This window comes from Salmo salar, chromosome ssa16 (genome assembly GCF_905237065.1).
Source record: "Salmo salar chromosome ssa16, Ssal_v3.1, whole genome shotgun sequence".
Classification (NCBI taxonomy): Eukaryota; Metazoa; Chordata; class Actinopteri; order Salmoniformes; family Salmonidae; genus Salmo; species Salmo salar.
In genome coordinates, this window is record NC_059457.1 from 67,040,440 (window position 1) to 67,062,709 (window position 22,270).

At 44.4% G+C, this 22,270-nt stretch overlaps 2 protein-coding genes and 1 non-coding gene across 25 annotated transcripts in view; 1 reads left to right on the forward strand and 2 right to left on the reverse strand.

Moving 5' to 3' along the window:
- LOC106574260 (CLIP-associating protein 1-B) overlaps nt 1–9,839 on the reverse strand; it is a 41,671-nt gene extending 31,832 nt beyond the window's left edge. For 9 of the 23 annotated variants that reach the window (XM_014150032.2, XM_045697600.1, XM_014150040.2 and 6 more), the window contains exons 1-8: nt 9,506–9,837; nt 8,173–8,757; nt 5,712–5,790; nt 5,402–5,505; nt 5,200–5,291; nt 5,021–5,096; nt 3,711–3,808; nt 3,464–3,534 (exon numbers count right to left, since the gene is read on the reverse strand). In XM_014150032.2, coding sequence (XP_014005507.1) covers nt 3,464–3,534; nt 3,711–3,808; nt 5,021–5,096; nt 5,200–5,291; nt 5,402–5,505; nt 5,712–5,790; nt 8,173–8,367 — 715 coding nt within the window. In that variant the 5' untranslated portion in view covers nt 8,368–8,757; nt 9,506–9,837. The other 14 variants (XM_014150025.2, XM_014150030.2, XM_014150028.2 and 11 more) reach the window with 6 other exon arrangements.
- On the forward strand, nt 6,141–6,270 carry LOC123727951 (U4atac minor spliceosomal RNA). Its single transcript, XR_006759913.1, has one exon. It is a non-coding gene; the product is annotated as a U4atac minor spliceosomal RNA (small nuclear RNA).
- A 1,934-nt stretch (nt 9,840–11,773) lies between the features above and the next one.
- LOC106574258 (H(+)/Cl(-) exchange transporter 4) lies at nt 11,774–21,934 on the reverse strand. The gene is made up of 14 exons (XM_045697602.1): nt 21,755–21,934; nt 20,782–20,942; nt 20,466–20,565; nt 20,031–20,218; nt 19,688–19,810; nt 19,317–19,523; nt 19,118–19,198; nt 18,674–18,946; nt 16,650–16,922; nt 15,690–15,876; nt 15,371–15,572; nt 14,938–15,134; nt 14,010–14,229; nt 11,774–13,250 (listed from the first exon to the last, which is right to left on the reverse strand). Exons 1-14 carry the CDS (start codon nt 21,765–21,767, stop codon nt 13,160–13,162), a joined length of 2,316 nt encoding a protein of 771 aa, XP_045553558.1. The 5' UTR covers nt 21,768–21,934; the 3' UTR covers nt 11,774–13,159.
- Between the last annotated feature and the right edge of the window lie 336 nt (nt 21,935–22,270).

The following is a 22,270-nucleotide window of genomic DNA, read 5'->3' on the forward strand; positions in this document are numbered from 1 at the left end:
GGAGCATTTCCATTGCCGTATTCGGTGCAATTGCATTCAGTTGAATCTATGAATCACATTATTATTATTATGAATAGTATTGACTTCAAAACGGGAGAACCAAGGACACGGGTGGTTCCTACCGTTGTGAGATTCTCGCTAGTGTTTGCAGAACAACTGGTTCTGAGAGATTAGGATCAGGACCTGCAATTGTAACAGTAAGAAACTGTAACAAAACGAATGAATGCAGTGTAGCCCTTATTATTGCATGGATTGCTAAGGCATAACAATATGAAAGAGTGTATTCTTAATATAAATGTATGTACTTCATGTCCATTAATGCTATGTATTGTAATGTTTTTATGTATTTGAATTTATTTACTTCTGTACCCGTCTATTAATGTTATGTAATATGTTGTTTAATGTAGTTCTGTAGTTCAGTGTAATTGTCTAATAATGTTCTGTATTATGTCATGTTTTATGTTTTGTGTGGACACTAGGACGATTAGCTGCAGGTTTGCCTGGAGCCTAATAAAATACAAAAAAATACTAAATACTATGAAAGCACTAGCTAGCTGTAACTCAACTCTACAGACAGAAAGCAGTGGCACCTATGCCAGTCATTCAGTGCCCCCAATTCATAATTTGTGCGTCCCAAGTGCACTGGGCAGAGGGCTATTCGCAGAGCACAGTGGGCACCTTAATTGACTGGCTACTGGCAACAAGGAAGTGCTGAGGAAGTAGACAGAAGTAACATTCAGTCCTCCTCTCTTTCTTCTGACCAAGACACGTGTCCAAGTTCTCCAAAGGGGAGGAATATGAGCCAGGCCTAATTTGCCTTGTATCTAACATCCTCTTAGTATAATGTTTCAACAATGTCAAACACACTAACATAAATAGCCCAAACCATTTCCTTTATAAGAAATGAAAGAAAGACAAACATCCTGTATGAAATCTCCTGCGGTTCTCACCAACATCGCTTCCTTTCATTTACCTACGGAGGCCACCGGTAAACACCATACGCATAGTCATAACATAGGCTAATAATCCCAAGGCAAACACGACTATAGCTAATCTACCCACGCAGTAGATATAAAAGGCCTTTGTAGAGAGAAAAGAGATCCATACCTTCTCCTGTGGTCATAGCAGGGCTGTTGATTCCACACACTAACAGAGCTAAGTAACAGTGAGCAACAAGGACAAACACTGCCGTCTGTCTCTGCTCTATTGTGTCTACCTACCGTACTCCAGGCTACTCCAGGCTACTCCTTCCCCTCCCCTCTAGCTAGGTCTTGTGACCACACGGACGACAAAACGACACCACTCTCTTCTCCAAAATAAGAGCCTGCAGCAGAGTCCCTTGTGTTGCTGCCTCTTCCTAGGCTCGGTCTCTCCCCTTCCCTTCGCTAGCCCGGATTCAAATCCAGTATTAATTAGTGCACGCCATAAAAAAAAAAAAAAGAATCTCGAGTGTTTCTCATTGGACAAATTCAGAAGTAATACCTCCCCGTTTCAATCGGGTTGGTACCAAATGAATAGGACACAGGATTCCTGGGCAGAGAGCGAGGTTCTTTCCACTTGCCTGGACAGTTGACATTCATGAGCTGTCAGCTGCATAGGAGAGGCAGCCCTTTGAAGTATCTGGTGTGGTAAAGAGGCAAGGCCAAGGCATTGCCTTTATGCCTGGTTAACCTTCGAGCCGCACAGGGGGGGAAAAAAACTGTGTTGACAGCAAAGGTTTTTCCCCTTTCTTTGGCCCAATAGGTGACTAGAAAACGCCAATGAGATGTCGGTCGATGACGTCAATGAGGCATTACCATAAAAGAACCAGCATGACACCTTGCTTTGGCCAATTTGCTCAGGTTTGATATGAAGTCGTTCAGCCTGCTAAATGAAAGCAGAGATTACAGCAGCTCTAGTCTAATCTCTACAAGGTGAACTCTGGTGATGAAAGTGAAGCCTCGTGACCACAGAAATTAGACCCTTTATGTCCCAGACTTAACAGGCCTGAGGAGACGAAAACGATACGGCCGAAGCAACAAAGAGACACAGCTCCGATATCAGTCGGTCCTGCCACAATACTGCTGCCTCAGGGCAAGGCCCTACTCTGTGCACAGAATACCAAGAACATGTCCAATAGAGAGCAGCTGAAAGGAGAATCTGACCCCCTGCCTGCAGCACTGCATTTCTGCAGAGAGACTGCTCAATGCATACTAACTGTTCTCTTCTGGAAGAGCCTGGACACAGAACTGGTTTCTCTGTTGTTGGTTTTCTGTCCAGCTCTGAGTGATCTGAACCCAGGCTCTGAGTGATCTGAACCCAGGGTCTGAGTGATCTGAACCCAGGGTCTGAGTGATCTGAACCCAGGGTCTGAGTGATCTGAACCCAGGGTCTGAGTGATCTGAACCCAGGGTCTGAGTGATCTGAACCCAGGGTCTGAGTGATCTGAACCCAGGCTCTGAGTGATCTGAACCCAGGGTCTGAGTGATCTGAACCCAGGGTCTGAGTGATCTGAACCCAGGGTCTGAGTGATCTGAACCCAGGGTCTGAGTGATCTGAACCCAGGGTCTGAGTGATCTGAACCCAGGGTCTGAGTGATCTGAACCCAGGGTCTGAGTGATCTGAACCCAGGGTCTGAGTGATCTGAACCCAGGGTCTGAGTGATCTGAACCCAGGGTCTGAGTGATCTGAACCCAGGGTCTGAGTGATCTGAACCCAGGGTCTGAGTGATCTGAACCCAGGGTCTGAGTGATCTGAACCCAGGGTCTGAGTGATCTGAACCCAGGGTCTGAGTGATCTGAACCCAGGCTCTGAGTGATCTGAACCCAGGGTCTGAGTGATCTGAACCCAGGGTCTGAGTGATCTGAACCCAGGGTCTGAGTGATCTGAACCCAGGGTCTGAGTGATCTGAACCCAGGGTCTGAGTGATCTGAACCCAGGGTCTGAGTGATCTGAACCCAGGGTCTGTATCCACAAAGCGTCTCAGAGTAGGAGTCGTGATCTAGGATCAGGTCCCCACCTGTACATACGTCTTATCTTAATTTGACCAGTTTCTCACAGCAGGAAAATAATCCTGCAGCAACAGGAAATGTGAATTACTATGTGCATTATCTTTAATAGACATGTTTGTAGGGGATGATGACCGACTTTAGAAGCCTTTTTAAACCTCAAATACACGACAAGTTGCATTTCGTGCTGGGCAGGAAAAGATAGCAGCTGTGTATAATTTGATGCATTGTGATCTAAAAGCCAAAACTGATCCTAGATCAGCAATCATACTCGGAGATGCTTTATTGATATGGGCCCAGATTGGATATGAGATCCCCATCAACTCCATAAGCATAGTCATAATCCCGGTGCACTGCTTGCACTACACCAGAACGTTTCAATATAGCAAAGCTCAATGGAAAGGGATGAATGTTTCCGTGTGTTGTTGGATAGAGGGAAAGTACAACAGTGGGAGCAAAGGAAGTACTGCGCTTACCTGAGACAGGGGACAGGATCATGTTCCCCGATCTTTGTACTTCATCAAATTTACTGAAGATGACATTCAACCTGGAAAGACAAAAAGACAGTATATTGTTTTAAAGGCATCATCATACATTTATGACGAGGCGTAAGCCTAAAAGCAGACAGTCGGGCTCCCTGGTGATACCAGAGAACTGGGTCATGGTGACTGCACTTCCAACAGAAAGCCTTGGTATCAGAAACACAACAGAGGATGAAGGTACCTTGACTGTGGTAGTCCTTTTTTCCCCAGGTCCATCCGCACCCTCTCCCCGACGTGTCTGTAGATTTCAACAAGACAGTTCATGGCCCCGTCTCGCACCTGTGTGTCGGGAAATAAAACAGGAGACATTTCACACGGCTTCACGCATCTGTCTGCACACTAACCGCTCAACTCTGGGAACATAATCATTTGTCTGGATTGAACATAAAATGAGATGTAAAAAAGACAGAAATCCTCTCTTATTGACTGTAATAGTCAATATAGTTGTGCATAGGAAACTGACAATGATAAAAGATGGCTGGCACTATATCAGTACAGGAAGAGAGGTCCATGGACACAGCTTCCTGTTCCCGACAGGAGGTGGGAAATGCTGTTGAAGTGCGCGATAACCGAAAGACAGAGCAAAGCCTTTTGAAAAAGTCTACAAAACAGGCTAATTGCAAGGAATAAACAGACGAGATATCAGGAAACTACTGAAGTCTGATGAGCTCACATGGAATCTGTAACACTGTTGGTCAACCACCAGAGAGTTCTGAAACACCAATAATGCTGTTGTCAAAGCCAAAATCCAGTTTAACACCACAATGTATACTAAACAAAAATATAAACGCAACATGTAAAGTGTTGGTCCCATGAGCTGAAATAAAATATCCCTGAATTTTTCCAAATGCACAAAAAGCATATTTCTCTCAAATTGTGTGCACAAATTTGTTTACATCCCTGTTAATAAAAAGACACGCTAAAATGTGCACTTTTGTCACACAACACAATGCCACAGATGTCTCAAGTTTTTAGGGAGGCGTGCAATTGGCATGCTGACTGCAGGAATGTCCACCAGAGCTGTTGCCTGAGAATTAAAATGTCAATTTCTCTACCATAAGCCGCCTCAAACATCATTTTAGAGAATTTAGCAGTACGTCCAACCGGCCTCACAACCGCAGACCACGTGTAACCACACCAGCCCAGGAACTCCATATCCGGCTTCTTCACCTGCGGAATCGTCTGAGACCAGCCACCAGGACAGCTGATGAAACTGAGGAGTATTTCTGTCAGTAATAAAGCCCTTTTGTGGGGAAAAACTCATTCTGATTGGCTGGGCCTGGCTCCCAAGTGGGTGAGCCTATTGCCTCCCAGGCCCACCCATGGCTGCACCCCTGCCCAGTCATGTGAAATACATAGATTAGGGCCTAATGAATTTATTTCAATTGACTGATTTCCTTACATGAACTGTAACTCAGTAAAATCGTTAAAATTGTTCTGTTTATATTTTTGTTCAGTATAATTTAATAGTCTAAAATAATATAACTATACCTGGCTTGTAGGGTCTCCTAAAAGATTACATATGTGGGGGACAATTTTGCTGAGGGTCAAGCCTTGAGCTCCATATCTGTAAGGAGAAGAACATTTATTTTTTTAAGCACACAAAGAATGTGTAAGACAAAACAGATGAAATAGTAAGTTTAAACCATTCCTGGCTATTATGAACTTACACATTTAACGTGGCGATAAGGCAAATGCAGACACTCTCCCTGGTCCTGTTGTTCTTGTGTTTGAATCCTCCTAACATTCGGTCCCATACATACTGCAAATAAATACAAATAAAAACATTTATTATAGTCCGTTTTTTTCTAATGAAACGGTTTATTTTCTATACTAACACGTAGGTGAGTCTACAGTGCGTGCTGACATTACCTGTGGGTTAGCAGCTTGGTCCATGATCTTTAGCAGGAGAGCTTGGTCCTGGTCTCTGACTTGGTCCTTTGAGTCGCCTAGTCGATCTATCAAACTCGGCAAAACTAACGGGAGGGAGAAGGCAAGGACAAAGACATGAATTATGTGACAACAACTCAAGGTGACAAGGACACAAGCATTTCGCTACACTTGCATTAACATCTGCTAACCATGTGTATGTGACCAATAACATTTGATTTGATTTTGACTCAAGAAAACCATGAATCATAAAAATGTGTTGTAATGCATACAATTGCCAGGGATAGCTTACCAGTTCCAATCTGTGTCCTAAACCGTTCCTGTAGTCTTGTTACTAAAGCTGTCAGTATGTCCATTCCCAACAAAGCCACCTAAGAATGAAGATCAAAATAAAAAATGTAAATACTAACATTTTTATCTAAATAACATAGGCTATTCAACAAAAGCATAAATGTTAGACATTTTGAGAAAGAATGCATAACATAAAAAAGAATCATTTGAAATACAAGTTCTGTTGCAAAGGATTGTGGGTAATGTGAAAAATCTTGCTTTTGTTCTCTTTATTAAATATTTAAAAGCAAAGGAAGCCCTCAAACACAAATCATATATATTGTAACAATCTACTGATGCTGCTGTAGGACTACAGTAGAAAATAAAATATTAACCATGTCAGAAACCACTTTGAGATTTGATTAGGTCTTGGCTGGCACTAAGAAAGGTATCTTTCCTTGTCTTGGGGTGGTATGGGACACTCAATGAACGTGTAGTGAGAGTATCCCTGCTAACACCATAATCAACACCTTCGCATCACCTGAGCTTCTTGCTTGGGCTATGGTGCAATTTTTGGAACCTCAGGGTTTATATTTGTAGAAAGAGAACCATTTCTCAACAGTTTCCTGCTGTCTAATGTCCCCTAGTGGATAAGTTCACATTGCACATACAACATTATTGCTGGTTGTAACTACAAATTCACAACTGCTGCATATCAAAAATGTGTATGTGTAAATAGCTTTAATTGACGTAAAAAAAAAGGTGCTGAAGACTATTCAGAAGTGACAGAACACAAAAACACACCATTTCAGAACAGGTTGTCCGTCAACAGCTGTGTAGAGCTGTGAGCCTGCTGCAGTGCCCCCTCCCTCTGAAAGTCCTGCAGTGTTTGACTAGGCCTGCCTTCCTTTCCTTCTTCATCAACAGCTTTCAACCTACTCCCATCTGATGCTGAAACAAAAACACAGCACTTCCGGCGCTGATAGTAAAAACTAAGTGGTCTTTACTAGTAGGGCAATGACAGAAGTAAGCAAAAAGAGAAAAATCAACTAAACCCTGATCCTTCTTCACGTAAGGGTTTAGCCCATTCATTGATTCTTAGCCATTCATATGTGGCATTCTCCTCCCCTCTACTTGTGGGGGCCAACCCAGGTAGATAGACACTAGACAAACTGGGTCTCATCTGGGGTAGCCTAATGAGAGTTTGTAAAATAAGCTCACCACTATCGCCGTGGGAGTCCATGTCCCCATTACTGTACTGTTCTCTCGGAGTAATCACTCTGATTGGAGGGAACACCGTTTCTAGAGCAGCACAGGGTGCAGCGTTCTGATTCGCTGCGAGAGAGGTAAGCTGTTTTCTATGCGTGTGAGTGCGTGTGTGTGTGTGGCAGCAGAGTTGTGTGTGTGGCAGCTTCTCCCTTCATCACACACAGAGTTCAGAGGTCAGCTCCAGCCTGAAAGCACAGACAAATCAAAGCAGCGAACCCCTTGCTTGAGCTCAGTCGAGATTGCTCAACATCAGAGCTTGACAAAAACAAGCTGCGTTACTGTTGATAGTGTCCCGCTCCGCCACCTCAATGTTTACATGGAAGAAGCAGTTCGAGACTCTGACCCCTGACAGTCTGGCTGGACATTTGTGGAGTTTGAATAGCTGGGCCGAACTGTCTGCTCTGCTGATAACATTAGGGTCCCATATTATACTATAGCCTTTCAGCAGTGCAGTGATTGTGTAGTTAGCTAGAGTTTGCAGGACAAATGTCCCTAGGGGGATACCGTCTCTAGTGGATACAGATCAAACACAAAGGATTCCAGGTCACCAAACAGATAACCGTCCCCTTGGTGAAGAATGAATTCCTTACCGCTCAGCCTTCATCTTGTGTTTGTGCCTGTGCTGAGGCTGAAGACCTAACAGTGAAAGAATGGGTGGGTGATGTAATGTTTTGGTTTGCTGGACATGTAGGCTAGCTAGGCTTAGGCTACATCTGATGAATCCCAATCACATCTTATCTAGGACTGACAAGGTGAGATCTACTCTGGTGGGATCTGGGGGTCAAGAAGACCTTCAAATTAGCAGAGTACTAGGATACACAGGGATCACAGACACCAAGTGGTTTAGAGTCCATCCACCTCATTCTGCACTGTTCTTTATGACAGCCAGCTATTAAAAGCCCCATAGTACTGAGCTGCCATCAACGGTCATCAGGAGCTAACCCACTGGTCAGCTCATCACTGACATGAAGTAGGCCTATAAAGCAATTCACCTAATATTGTGCACAACAAGTCTGTGTGTGAAGTTTGAAGCCACTGGGCCTGTAGGTTATATTCTCCCCCCAGGTGACAGTCTCACACACCCTTGCTGAATTATGTCCCAGTGAATGACAGATTCTTTGCTACACTTGTGTAACACCAGTCACTTTCACCTTATGGTTATAGCGGCAAGGTTTTGGCTGCCTGTGACAGTGCCATCCCATGGTATCCCATACCTTGAAATTGCTAGAGTTGACCCAGTTGGTAGCGACACCATCCACCATTCTGTCCAGCATGGTCTGGTCCTGCTCCAGGTCCTGGGACTTGTCCTTGTCCAGGATGGAGTCTATGATGTCCTGGCCCACCTGTAGTCTCCTACCCAGGTCCTTCTGCATAACCTGCTCCATACAGTACTCCATATTCCACTCCATAGTGTCTCACCAAAGGTATAACCCCACAATATCACGAGACAAGGAAAAATGTATAGGCCTAGTCTGCTCACAGAGAAGATCTCAGGTGTAGTGTAGGCCTATATCCCAGATATATTACACACTTTCCTATATCCCAGAAAGTGTGTAATGTTTATCCCAAAAATGTTACCCTTTATTTCAAGGATATGCCGTGGAGATGAAATCACGGGGAAGTCGAGAATGCAGAGATAACAGAGTCCAGTCAGGAACTGTCCAGAGGTTTTAGGTCACTCGTGTTCCAGATCAAACTACAAATATGATCGGTTGTGTACAAGAGGACTGAGGATGAAGAAGAGGATTGCTGAAATGATTGTACTTCATTCTTCAGTAATTCTTCGCTTTCCTGTAGACCTAAAATCCAAAGGGGATACAGAATTATTATAACAAGTACTCCAAACAATAGACCTCATTGTAATACACTAAGCAGCAGTGTAATTACAGTCAGTGTAACAATGAGTAGCTAGTTAATAACAATAGTATTTAGGTGGACTACTGAACTGAGAATTACACACTAACGTTACACAGCAATAAAGCCCCATTTTTATTGAAGCATTGATACAGAATTTACTTAGCTACCGTTAGTTACCGAACTACTTAGCTAGCTACTTCACATGTTGTGAAAGTTGCTAGCTAGTGTTATTGGTTTAGCCATGCTAGCTTAGTAAATGAGATAGCTAGCTAGGTAGCTTTTGTGCTAAACAAAATGGATAACTAGCTAGCTAACTTGAAATATTACGAATGATTTGCTATACAGACACATAACTATCTAGCTAGTTAAAACATTAGTGTTAAATAGTTAGCTAGCTAACATTTGATTAAATGCAGCTAAAGTTATAAATCAACGCTGAATCAAGGAGCGCAAACGTAGCCAACGTTAGCTAGCTAGATGAAGCTAGCCGCTAGCTAGCATGTCCTCACTGTCTCCTCCAGCTAGCCAGCTAGCTAGCTAGCTTCCGTTGGCTAACTGTCTCTAGCAGCTACCAACAAACACTGAAATTAATGCTATCAAATATCAGCGGTCAATTAATTTAGACTACAATTAAGCAATTCCTGTCACTAATGTATCAAGGGATTATTAACTAGCTAGTTAGCCAATTACCAGTAATCTGCATCCAGCCGCTCGTCTCAGTTCAGATTCGTTCTGAAAAAATCAAGAGCCAGGACACTGGACTTCCAGCAGTAGTATTATAGCTAGTAGCAGACGATGAACCCGCGCGTACTGTATGCGTGGAGCCAAGTACAGTACTCACAGCAAACGTTATGTAGCTTGCTAGCTAGCTCGATCCATTGTGTGATGATATCATCTAGCTAGCAACAGTTAATTAAAAAAGGTTCTGCTAGCTACAGTAGCTATTTGGTTACATTGTTTACAGTAATAATTTCCAATGAATGTCATACATTTGTAGCTTGTTTGCACGCCAACAGTGTCCTCTGCTGTCTATTACTGAAAGCTCACTCTCACTTTCAAATATTTTATTGTAAAACAGTAACATTGACAATTAAGAGTTTGTACAGTGTGTTGTGTTGTATCTCAAATAGTTTCACAGTCTTATTTTATAATTAAACACTATGTGTAAATAACCCTATTTGAATTTTAAAACAGCGCAGGTGTCAAACGCAGGCTATTATGGGATGACCTGATCTTAGAACTTGGTCCTCCTTTTTTTTTTTTTAAATGTGACTATGACCTGTTTGTCAGTAGAACCTCTAAATAATAAACTCAGCAAAAAAGAAACGTCCTCTCACTGTCAACTGCGTTTATTTTCAGCAAACTTAACATGTGTAAATATTTGTATGAACATAACAAGATTCAACAACTGAGACATAAACTGAACAAGTTCCACAGACATGTGACTAACAGAAATTGAATAATGTGTCCCTGAATAAAGGGGGGGGGGGTCAAAATCAAAAGTAACAGTCAGTATCTGGTGTGGCCACCAGCTGCATTAAGTACTGCAGTGCATCTCCTCCTCATGGACTGCACCAGATTTGCCAGTTCTTGCTGTGAGATGTTACCCCACTCTTCCACCAAGGCACCTGCAAGTTCCCGGACATGTCTGGGGGGAATGGCCCTAGCCCTCGCACTCCGATCCAACAGGTCCCAGATGTGCTCAATGGGATTGAGATCCGGGCTCTTCGCTGGCCATGGCAGAACACTGACATTCCTGTCTTGCAGGAAATCACGCACAGAACGAGCAGTATGGCTGGTGGCATTGTCATGCTGGAGGGTCATGTCAGGATGAGCCTGCAGGAAGGGTACCACATGAGGGAGGAGGATGTCTTTCCTGTAACGCACAGCGTTGAGATTGCCTGCAATGACAACAAGCTCAGTCCGATTAAGCTGTGACACACCACCCCAGACCATGATGGACCCTCCACCTCCAAATCGATCCCACTCCAGAGTGCAGGCCTCGGTGTAACACTCATTCCTTCAACAATAAATGCGAATCCGACCATCACCCCTGGTGAGACAAAACCGCAACTCGTCAGTGAAGAGCACTTTTTTCCAGTCCTGTCTGGTCCAGCGACCGTGGGTTTGTGCCCATAGGTGACGTCGCAGGTGATGTCTGGTGAGGACCTGCCTTACAACAGGGCTACAAGCCCTCAGTCCAGCCTCTCTCAGCCTATTGCGGACGGTCTGAGCACTGATGGAGCGTTCCTGGTGTAACTGGGCAGTTGTTGTCATCCTGTACCTGTCCCGCAGGTGTGATGTTTGGGTGTACTGATCCTGTGCAGGTGTTGTTACACATGGTCTGCCACTGCGAGGACGATCAGCTGTCCGTCCTGTCTCCCTGTAGCGCTGTCTTAGGTGTCTCACAGTACGGACATTGCAATTTATTGCCCTGGCCACACTTGCAGTCCTCATGCCTCCTTGCAGCATTCCCAAGGCGCGTTCACGCAGATGAGCAGGGGCCCTGGGAATCTTTCTTTTGGTGTTTTTCAGAGTCAGTAGAAAGGCCTCTTTAGTGTCCTAAGTTTTCCTAACTGTGACCTTAATTGCCTACCGTCTGTAAGCTGTTAGTGTCTTAACGACCGATCCACAGGTGCATGTTCATTAATTGTTTATGGTTCATTGAACAAGGGAAACAGTGTTTAAACCCTTTACAATGAAGATCTGTGAAGTTACTTGGATTTTTAGGAATTATCTTTGAAATACAGGGTCCTGAAAAAGGGACGTTTCTTTTTTTGCTGAGTTTATTATAGCAACCCTCAATTATTCATTTTCGTCAGGGTTCCTTGTGTTTCAACATCACATATGACAAAGATATTACTAGCATGTGATGAGTATCATATGCCTCCCACAATTGAATTATGTCTTAAACTTTGTATGTATGTTATATAATACAATTACATAAATACAATCGAATTCTTGTTGACACAACGTCCCTTTTATTTAATGTCAGAACTGCGTACATTGCAAATAGTATATTGTGCATCACTTAGACATTATTTACAAACACCAACAAAAGTGCAAATATCCATTCCTGTACCAGGTCCAAGTTACAGTAATGTTAAACAGCTCATATTATTTTACATTTACATTTTAGTCATTTAGCAGACGCTCTTATCCAGAGCGACTTACAGTAGTGAGTGCATACATTTCATACATTTTTTTCTCCGTACTGGTCCCCCGTGGGAAACGAACCCACAACCCTGGCGTTGCAAACACCATGCTCTACCAACTGAGCCAACTGAGCCACAGTAATAACAAATATAAACAACTACAGTAGTGTTCAATTGCTTGAGATAATGACAAATCGATAGTTTCTCAATACAGTAGTAACAATGGATGGATGGATTTGAAAAAAATATGAATAAAAATGGAATTATCTTTCAGTATGAAATGACTAAGAGAACCTAGTGTGGCTAAATCCACACGACCACAGTGGTTCTTGTCTGGACTGACAAGCGTAGAATAAAACAAACAGAACCGAAGTGAGGCATGTTCAATATTTCCACAGTTATTTTCCACAACACATTCCCTCGGCATATTCAAACAAAACCTATGAAACTGGTGAGGGACAGCATGGAGTGAGAACTATGAAGTAACAAGAAAAACATTGTACAAAAAATTAATAAAAAAACATACCCTGGATAAACTAAATCAATTGACATGATACGCGGTCTTCTAGCAAATACATATAGTACCAGTGTTAAAACTATGTTATAACAGTTCAATATTGAGAAACATTTGAGAAACCGCAAATGTCAAAGTAACATCAACATGTAAAATATACCCTGGGAACAATGGGTTCTAAGGGCCACCAACTTAACACTGACAACTTAGACTGAAGTCAGTTACAGTAGGCGTTGAAGCGTCGCTGAAAACATAAATATGGTGTCAGCGGCACATCAAACTAAAACAACTCATCATCCCAGACGTAAGGTGCTTCCCTCCTTGCCATGATTGACACCTCTCTTCCTTCATCTCTCCATCTTGGTCCTCACACCCCTATTCCTCCAACCCCTCCCGCTTGATCCCTCTTTCCTGGTCCTCACACCCTCTTCATTTATCCTCCTTTGTCCTTACACCCCTCTTTATCCATCCTTCCATTTTTGTTGTTGTTGCATTTATCCATCTTAGTCCTGATGCCCCTCTTGCTCCATCCCTACATTCTAAACACTGGGGGCCTGTATTTGAGAAGTGACTTTTCTTCATTACAGGTTACAGTAGCGTTTGACTATTTACAGTCTAAGGGAGGGGAGGGGCAGAGAGGTCCTGGGGATAATAAAGCTTCTTCTTCTCGGGCAACTAGTTAAACATGATGGATTCTGGGTCCTGGTTCATCATCTGGGCCATGTGACGGAGGACATCCTTCTTCGTGATGATGCCCAACAGACGCCTGGGGGGGGGGCAAAACAAAATACAAATCTTTCCACCATCCAATAAACCTCGGAATGATTAAACATAGTCTATAGTCTTCATAAATCTAACACCAAAGTAAAATGAGCCTAATGACTTTATTGTTAGAACCTTCATAGGAGCATACTTAAATCTCTGAGCTGTTTCCCAAAGCCATCGTTACTAAAGTTGCACTTGATTTGGTGCATTGTTATAGGGTAAGCATTAGAATTAGACACTTCAATATTTGTAGCCATAGGTGATAATATCTCATAGGAGCTGATCTGTCGTCAGTGTTGTGGAATAATTCTAATGTTAAGGTCAGATTTGAAAGGGAGAACGCTGATCCGAAAGCAGCGCTGTCCTTCTTTCGATCCTATTATTATTGCCACATGCATCAACAACGCATTGAGCGAACGTTCTATCTGGGTGGTGTTTTGGGAAATGTATTCGTTAAATTTTTCGGGCCGTTGTAGGAAAGATCCGTTGTTAAAACAGTCGTAAGCCTAAATTCCATCGCTATCAGGAAACCGGGCCCTGGACTGGATGTCGCTCATGGGCAACTGCTCGATGACTAAAACATAATACATTCTAAACTCATCTGGTGGACGAAGACTATGTTTGATTGGTTAATTGAATAATGCCAGACTCACCCACTTCTGGTGACCAGACACTGTCGGAGGTCCAGCTTGGATCACTACACCCCCATAACCCTCACCCCTCACACACACCCCCCTCTCTCTCTCTCTCTCAGCCTTACCCGCTTCTGGTGACCAGACACTGTCGGAGGCCCAGCTTTCTGAAGATGTCCACCACGGTCTCCATGGGGGTGTGGTCCGTGACGGTGAAGGGGCTGAGGTTCAGGATGCGCCGCAGCTTCAGGGGCTGGGGGTCGCAGGCCTCGGCCACCTGGGGGTTGTCCTCCGTGAAGTAGACCACAGAGCTGCTCACCACCCCGTCCTGCTTCTGACGGGCAGTCTCTGAGAGGGAGGGAGAGAGAGGGTGAAATATCAGCTGTGGCTCCTCAGACACGACAAATAATAATGAACTGACACATTAAATACAGTATTGCTCAAACACATGCTGATGGCTTTATATGGGACTTACAGTAGCTATTGATCACAACTTACAATTCACGTCCTCCAAACAAAATTGCAATATTTAGCCTGTCATTTCACGGTGAAAACAACCTAATGTAACAGTCCCACTATTTTGTTAAAAGGAACCTTTATTAGGAGGCTAGATACTGATGTTGTCGAGGGAGGCCAGAGAGAGGAGGTCATTTTGGAAGTGGGTTGCTCATTTGTATGTTGGATGGAGTGGGCCTTCGCTGAAAAGCTTCTTAAATACAAGCCCCTCATATCATGCATGCACAGCCTTGGATATGAGCGCATGTCGCTAGCACTGATATTGGGCAGCCTCGGCCACGTGGCATACTGTAGGCTTACAGTACACAGCCTTCAGATTGCAGGCCCGCCTAAGACTTGAGCAAAGCAATTAGCAAGGTGCTGTTCTCTTTCAGCCGTTATGGGCATCCTAGCTGTATGGAGAACGTGCTTTTTGTACCCTTAAGTGTCTACGCATCCAAGACCTTCGAAATGTTTGAATCCTTCTTGATCGTAATGTGATTTGTGGATTTGAATAAAGTATTTAAAATGTGTGCGTGAGAGCCAGGGTTAATGTCTTACTGATGGCCACAGTGAGTTCCCTGCGCTGGACGAAGCCGATGAGGCGCTCTGACTCTCGGGACACGACCACAGGGAAGCCGTTGTAGTCGGTGTCCTTGATGAGCGTCTCCACGTCCTCCACCGTGGTGCTGTCCTGGGTCAACACGGCCAGGGGGGGCTCACTGCGCCTGGGACGCATCACATCCGTGGCCAGGGTCCTGTGTACGGATCACATATTGGGAATTCGTAGGCGCTGTTTCTCAGACACAGATTAATCCAACTCCTGGAAGCAAAAGCATGCTCAATGGAGAATCTCCATTGAAATATATTTTTAGTTCAGGACTATGCTTAGTTTGTGTCTGGTAAAACCAGCCCTTCGAGAAGGGGCGACTCTTGACTACTGCAGGGTTGGACTAGGGGAGGTGTGAGGTTCCTAATATGTATCCCATAATACCTGTGCGTGAACTCGTCCCTGACGTCCAGGTAGGGGTAGCCGTTGAGTTGGATGTGGGACTCGTAGATACCCTCCTTCCCAAAGGCGTCCGCTACCCACTTACTGGTGACGGCTGCGGCCATGAGGGGGACGATGTACTCCAGACCGCCGGTCAGCTCAAACATAATGACTACCAGGGACACGGTCATCCGGGTCACGCCTCCTATAACGACAAAACAAACGGTGACCTGAGTGTTTATTTTATAGAGTAATCCCTCCCCGTTTAAACTTGTTCTCTTCCATTTGGTGCCTAATGAACACAACCCTGATGAGAACTCACCCAGACATGCGGCAGCGCCCACCATAGCGTAGAGACCTGGGGTAACACAGTCGGCTCCGGGACGACACCAGTTCTTAAAGATGATCCAGTCGTGGTGATGGTAGGCCATCTGCTCCACAGCGATGCCCACGATTCGCCCAGCGATGGCCCCCACAGCCATGCTAGGAATAAACAGCCCAGATGGGATCTGAACACAACACAGAGGACATAAAACAACATGGTTGAGAGGTGATCTGAACACAACACAGAGGACATAAAACAACATGGTTGAGAGGTGATCTGAACACAACACAGAGGACATAAAACAACATGGTTGAGAGGTGATCTGAACACAACACAGAGGACATAAAACAACATGGTTGAGCGGTGATCTGAACACAACACAGAGGACATAAAACAACATGGTTGAGAGGTGATCTGAACACAACACAGAGGACATAAAACAACATGGCTGAGATGTGATCTGAACACAACACAGAGGACATAAAACAACATGGTTGAGAGGTGATCTGAACACAACACAGAGGACATAAAACAACATGGTTGAGAGGTGATCTGAACACAACACAGAGGACATAAAACAACATGGTTGAGAGGTGATCTGAACACAACACAGAGGACATAAAACAACATGGTTGAGAGGTGATCTGAACACAACACAGAGGACATAAAACAACATGGTTGAGAGGTGATCTGAACACAACACAGAGGACATAAAACAACATGGCTGAGATGTGATCTGAACACAACAATCACCCAAGAGCACGGTTATCCTACTCACAATATCTCGGATCAAAACTTGGTAACACTTTATTTGAAGGGCACCTACATAAAAGGACCTAACATTTTCATACTTCATAACCCATACATAATGCATTCATAAGCAGTTCAGTAACATTTCATAAGTGCTTACGTCAGCTATCATAACCCCCATCTAGCCATGCCGTACAGCATACTGACCTTCATGCCGAAGGTGAAGATAGTTATTACAATCTTAAAGATAAGAGCCAGGGCCAGCTGCCACAGAGCGCTGTAGACCCCGGGTCCAGCAGGGCGGTCTGGGATGTCGTCCACCGGACGGCTCATGTTGGGGTTGTTAACGTAGTCACACAGCTGAGAGGACTCCAGCGCACCGCAGTCATTGAACAGCTCGGAGATGAGCTCGCTGGTGCTGCGCCGCGTGTACGGGTTAGGGAACGCCAGGACTGCGGTAATACCCGTTATCACGATCACCTTAATCAAATCAATCACGTTTATTAATGAAGCCCTTTTTACATACAGTTCTCACAAAGTGCTTTACAGTAAACCAGCAAAGACCCCAAAAAGCAAGCAAGAAGCAGAAACTGGCTTTACATTTGAGTAATTTAGCGGTTGCTCTTATTTTTACATTTTTTTATTTTTTTTTTGTCATTTAGCAGACGCTCTTATCCAGAGCGACTTACAGTAGTGAATGCATACATTTCATGCATTTATTTTTTTGTACTGGCCCCCCGTGGGAATCGAACCCACAACGCTGGCGTTGCAAACACCATGCTCTACCAACTTGGCCACAGTTGAAGTCGGAGGTTTACATACACCTTAGCCGAAAGAATTCTATGGGATTGAGGTCAAGGCTTTGTGATGGCCACTCCAATACTTTGACTTTGCTGTCCTTAAGCCATTTTGCCACAACTTTGGAAGTATGCTTGGGGTCATTGTCTATTTGGAAGACCCATTTGCGACCAAGCCTTAACTTCCTGACTGATGTCTTGAGATGTTGCTTCAATATATCCACATAATTTTAATTCCTCATGATGCAATCTATTTTGTGAAGTGCACCAGTCCCTCCTGCAGCAAAGCACCCCCACAACATGATGCTGCCACCCCCATGCTTCACGGTTGGGATGGTGTTCTTCGGCTTACAAGCCACCCCCTTTTTCCTCCAAACATAACATTGGTCATTATGGCCAAACAGTTCTATTTTTATTTCATCAGACCAGAGAATGTTTCTCAAAAAAGTATGATCTTTGTCCCCATGTGCAGTTGCAAACCGCAGTCTGGCTTTTTTATGGTGGTTTTGGAGCAGTGGCTTCTTCCTTGCTGAGCGACCTTTCAGGTTATGTCGATATAGGACTCATTTTACTGTGGATATGGATACTTTTGTACCTGTTTCCTCCAGCATCCTCACAAGGTCCTTTGCTGTTGTTCTGGGATTGATTTGCACTTTTCACACCAAAGTACGTTCATCTCTAGGAGACAGAATGAGTCTCCTTCCTGAGCAGTATGACGGCTGCGTGGTCCCATGGTGTTTATACTTGCGTACTATTGTTTGTACAGATGAACGTTGTACCTTCAGGCATTTGGAAATTGCTCCCAAGGATGAACCAGACTTGTGGAGGTCTACAATTATTTTCTGAGGTCTTGGCTGATTTCTTTAGATTTTCCCATGATGTCAAGCAAAGATGCACTGAGTTTGAAGGTAGGCCTTGAAATACATCCACAGGTACACCTCCAATTAACTCAAATTATGTCAATTCGCCTATCAGAAGCTTCTAAAGCCATGACATACTTTTCGGGAATTTTCCAAGCTGTTTAAAGGCACAGTCAACTTAGTGTATGTAAACTTCTGACCCACTGGAATTGTGATACAGTGAATTATAAGTGAAATAATCTGTCTGTAAACAATTGTTGGAAAAATGACTTGTGTCATGGACAAAGTAGATGTCCTAACCGACTTGCCAAAACTATAGTTTGTTAACAAGAAATTTGTGGAGTGGTTGAAAAACGAGTTTTAATGACTCCAACCTAAGTGCATGTAAACTTCCGACTTCAACAGTACAATTAGTGCATTCAACTACGATAGAAGCTATTTAGAAGATTGTGATTTGGCCTATCTGCTAAATCAGTGCTAGTAACAAGTAAATCAATGCAAGAACTACCCTATGGGCCCTGGTCAAAAGTAGTGCCCTATATAGGCCAGGGAATAGGGTGCCACATTTAGTTACCTCTAGGACTGGGTACTTCCCCAGCAGAGTGGTCTTCCTCCTCCTACACCAGGCGATGTTCCCCCGGATGAAGAGGGTTCCCCAGAGGCCCCCGAACACCCCCAGCAGAATGAAGGGGACCAGCTCAGCCATGTACCAGGGGGTGTGGTACTCCACGTAGAACAGGACCAGCCTGCTGTTGCCGAACGGGTTGATGGCGCGAAGGGTGAAGGCCGCCACCAACGCAGCGAAGAAGGAGCGCCACAGGGTCTTCAGAGGGAAGTAGTAACTCACCTGAGGAGGACAGAGATGACATAGCGATGGCAGTTCAACTGAAACACCTTAGCATGTCAAAGGCAATGGATCAACAACAAAAATAACAGTAACATATCTGGAAGTGAGATGACATTTGATTGAATGGACACAGCAGCGGGCGATTTATAAATAGACTTGAGTATACAACACCTCCTCCAGGCTGAAGAGAACTCCTCCAATCGGAGCTCCAAAAGCCACCGACACCCCAGCAGCAGCAGCAGCCGATAACACCTGCACAAAAGACAAGCCGCGTTACATACAGACTACAACTAAATACTTTAAAATTGTTTTATGTCCCCAAATTGTATCATTTCCGCAAAAATGGGAGCGTAATGGGCTATTACCGTACCTCTCTGCGCTTGCCCTCGTTCTTGCTGTATTTGGAGAACAGGGAGCAGAAGAGGTTACCACAGCAGCAGGCCACGTGGACCAGGGGTCCCTCCTTCCCCAAGCTGAGCCCGGAGGACACAGCCAGGACCAGGGTCACCGTCTTGATCAGCAGGGTCCACTTCCCCAGGTAGCCCCGGATGATGAACCCACTCAGGATGGTCTTGATCTACACAAGACGACACACAGCGTCCCCTCATTGGGATAACCTTTGCAACTGTGCAGTTATCGGAAATGAATGCACACTCTTTTCAGCCAATGAAAACGTAGTATTTCAAATACTATAGCACGGTCATTTTCGATTAGTGAACGCTACCATTTCAAAACACTCACCTCAGGAATACCTGACCCACAGGCGTAGGGGGCAAAGACCCTTACTAGAGACACAGCCAGGAAAGAGAATAACAGCGCCCACAACACATACAGGAAGTAATTCAACACATACGCCCCGGCACCCTGGAGAAACAAGAACAGGTGGAATGTATGGGTTTAAGGACCTGATACACAATCATCCCACCCTCTATCACAACAAACACCAAGTTAAACCTCAGAAACCGAGAGAGGTTACATTTCCTCAAGCCACGGGACGGCTGCCGTTCGGCGGACTAAAACACAAACTCAGTACTGCGGCTTTAAATCAAGAGGACATCTGGTTAACGGTTATAGATCTGCTGACCTCAGAGTGACCGGTCATCAGCTCGGCCCACTTCTGCCACTGCGGACACTTGTCTCTGTCGTCGAAGGTGGTCTCGTTGGAGGTCCAGCAGCACTGCTCATGGCTGTAGTAGAACGCAGACAGACACACCCCTTCTTTCAGATCGGTCATCCAGTCCACAGCCAGGTCTATCACTCCAGCCAGCGTACCTACACGGGGGGACACGCGGCACGAGATCACAGATCACACTAAGCAAGGGAACCGCAAAAGCCTAATCAAAAGGATTCAGTCCAGACGTGGTATTTCACAACTCTGGCTGTGTGACTTTTGATTGGTTGTTAGAGAGCCACGTGTCATGTCACGTGGGTGCAGTATGAATCCCGGCACCCAGAAGCAAATCTCACGTGCGCCATACCACAAGAGACCTTTTTTGCAGGATTCCTCTGCGGTTCCTACCTGTGAGCATTCCTATGAGCAGCATCACCACCCATCCTGACCAGGCATCCAGAAGACTCTTAATCAGCTCCCAGTAAGACTCCTTACTCTTGATGGTGATCTGGAACAACCATCAATCAACCATCAGCGGCAGGTTCAACGGATCGTCAGGTTAAGATAAATCAGGTGGACATCAAGACTTTTTCTACGGTGATGACGATTATGAAGAAGAAGAGGATGAAGAAGAAGAATTATATCCTCTGGGGATGAAGAAGGAAATGCTTAGAGTGTAGAGCTGGTGTGTGTGTGTGTGTGTGTGTGTGTGTGCTCCCCTCACCTTCCTATGGCGATCTGTGTCGCGCGACTTCTCCCGGAGCCAGTCAATGGTGTGGAAGTCCTCGTAGGTGCTGACGTCAGGGAAGGGCTCATCCAGGAAGTCCATCAGGTTCCCAGTACCATTCATCTCCTCTGAGGGAGTGGCCCCAGTACTGCTGGCCCCTGGACAGAGAGACAAAATAAGATTTTGTTTTTGTCTAATGAAGGTCTTCACTCATGCCCGTTTTTATTGTCTAATGACGGTCTTCACACATGCCCGTTTTTATTGTCTAATGAAGGCCTTCACACATGCCTGTTTTTATTGTCTAATGAAAGCCTTCACACATGTCCAATGGAGATAAACTTCTGCTTTATCCCAACCCCTCTAAAAGACACACTCAGACAGAGGTTGAAGAGGCCGCGAACCCAGCCAAGTCAGGTCTCTGATTCCCAACACTGTATGAAACACTATGCTGCCAATAATGCCCATGAGATGTATGAAATTGTTATTCCTGGGATTCGGATCACCAGACAGACCTTGTGATACTGTGTCCAAGTTTTAGCTTCCGTTTGGACATTTGTCCAGGGCAGACAGTGGGCCCTATTTTATGTTCTTATTAGCATTTTATTGCACATAACTACATTAGCAGCTTACTTGGATAAATGGTCGCTATAATTCTGTGATTTTTTTTTTCTTCTCTGGGGGTAGCTACGTCATGCAGAGGCAGTGAAAACAGTAACGTTACTGAGCAGTCAAGAATACAAAAGTAGGCTAGCTACTTGCATGAATGCATGAATACTGAATTACAAATCATTGATCAGTGACAGTGACATATGCCTTCATGTAGCTATTAGATATAGTTCGTTATAGCACGTAGATATGGATATAATGAGACCGATAATGTTAACGTTAATGCTAGTTAAGATTTGGGTAGATATGCGTCAACCTTTATTAATTATGGCATTATTAGACATACTATGAAATGCATGCTTACCGTCTCCGTCCATTGTTCACACAACCCGACTCCTCAAAATAAAGACATCTATATCTCTTAGCTATATAATCACCAATATTGAATGCATTTTGATACTGTGTTAGGTTGTCACCAACCAAACCTGTTCAGAAAACAGAGAGAAGAGGACGTCATAGATTTCTGCTTCCCACAATGCATTTGCTCAACCTGTCGACGCATGAAGGTGGAATTGTGAGGCGTGAAATGGGGACACCTTGTGGCTGAAAGAAAAATATGTTTCTTTTAATCCGTTTATTCATCTCAGTGCGTTGGCTACTGTTGAGACCACCAGACCACTAAACCGCCTCTATAAAGAGTGTCATTTGTGTACTATTGTGTGTTGAAAATGTTGGTTTTTCTCTCCTCGACATGGCCTGCATATTCAACCTCCTACTTGGGTCACAAGCTCTCTATGTCAGAGATCTGATACAGGAAAAAGGAATGTATCACCGGATATTGTTCCAAATCAAATAAATGCACCACTTTGAGTACCTCTGT

Bases quoted from the DNA above. Each gene is read 5' to 3' on its own strand.
- LOC106574258 (XM_045697602.1), bottom strand. The intron at 18,947-19,117 runs GTGTTGTATACT...TGTCCTCCTCAG, and splicing joins TTCTCTTCAGCCTGGAGGAG to GTGAGTTACTACTTCCCTCT. The intron at 13,251-14,009 runs GTAAGGCTGAGA...CCCCCCCCCCAG, and splicing joins TGTCTGGTCACCAGAAGCGG to GCGTCTGTTGGGCATCATCA.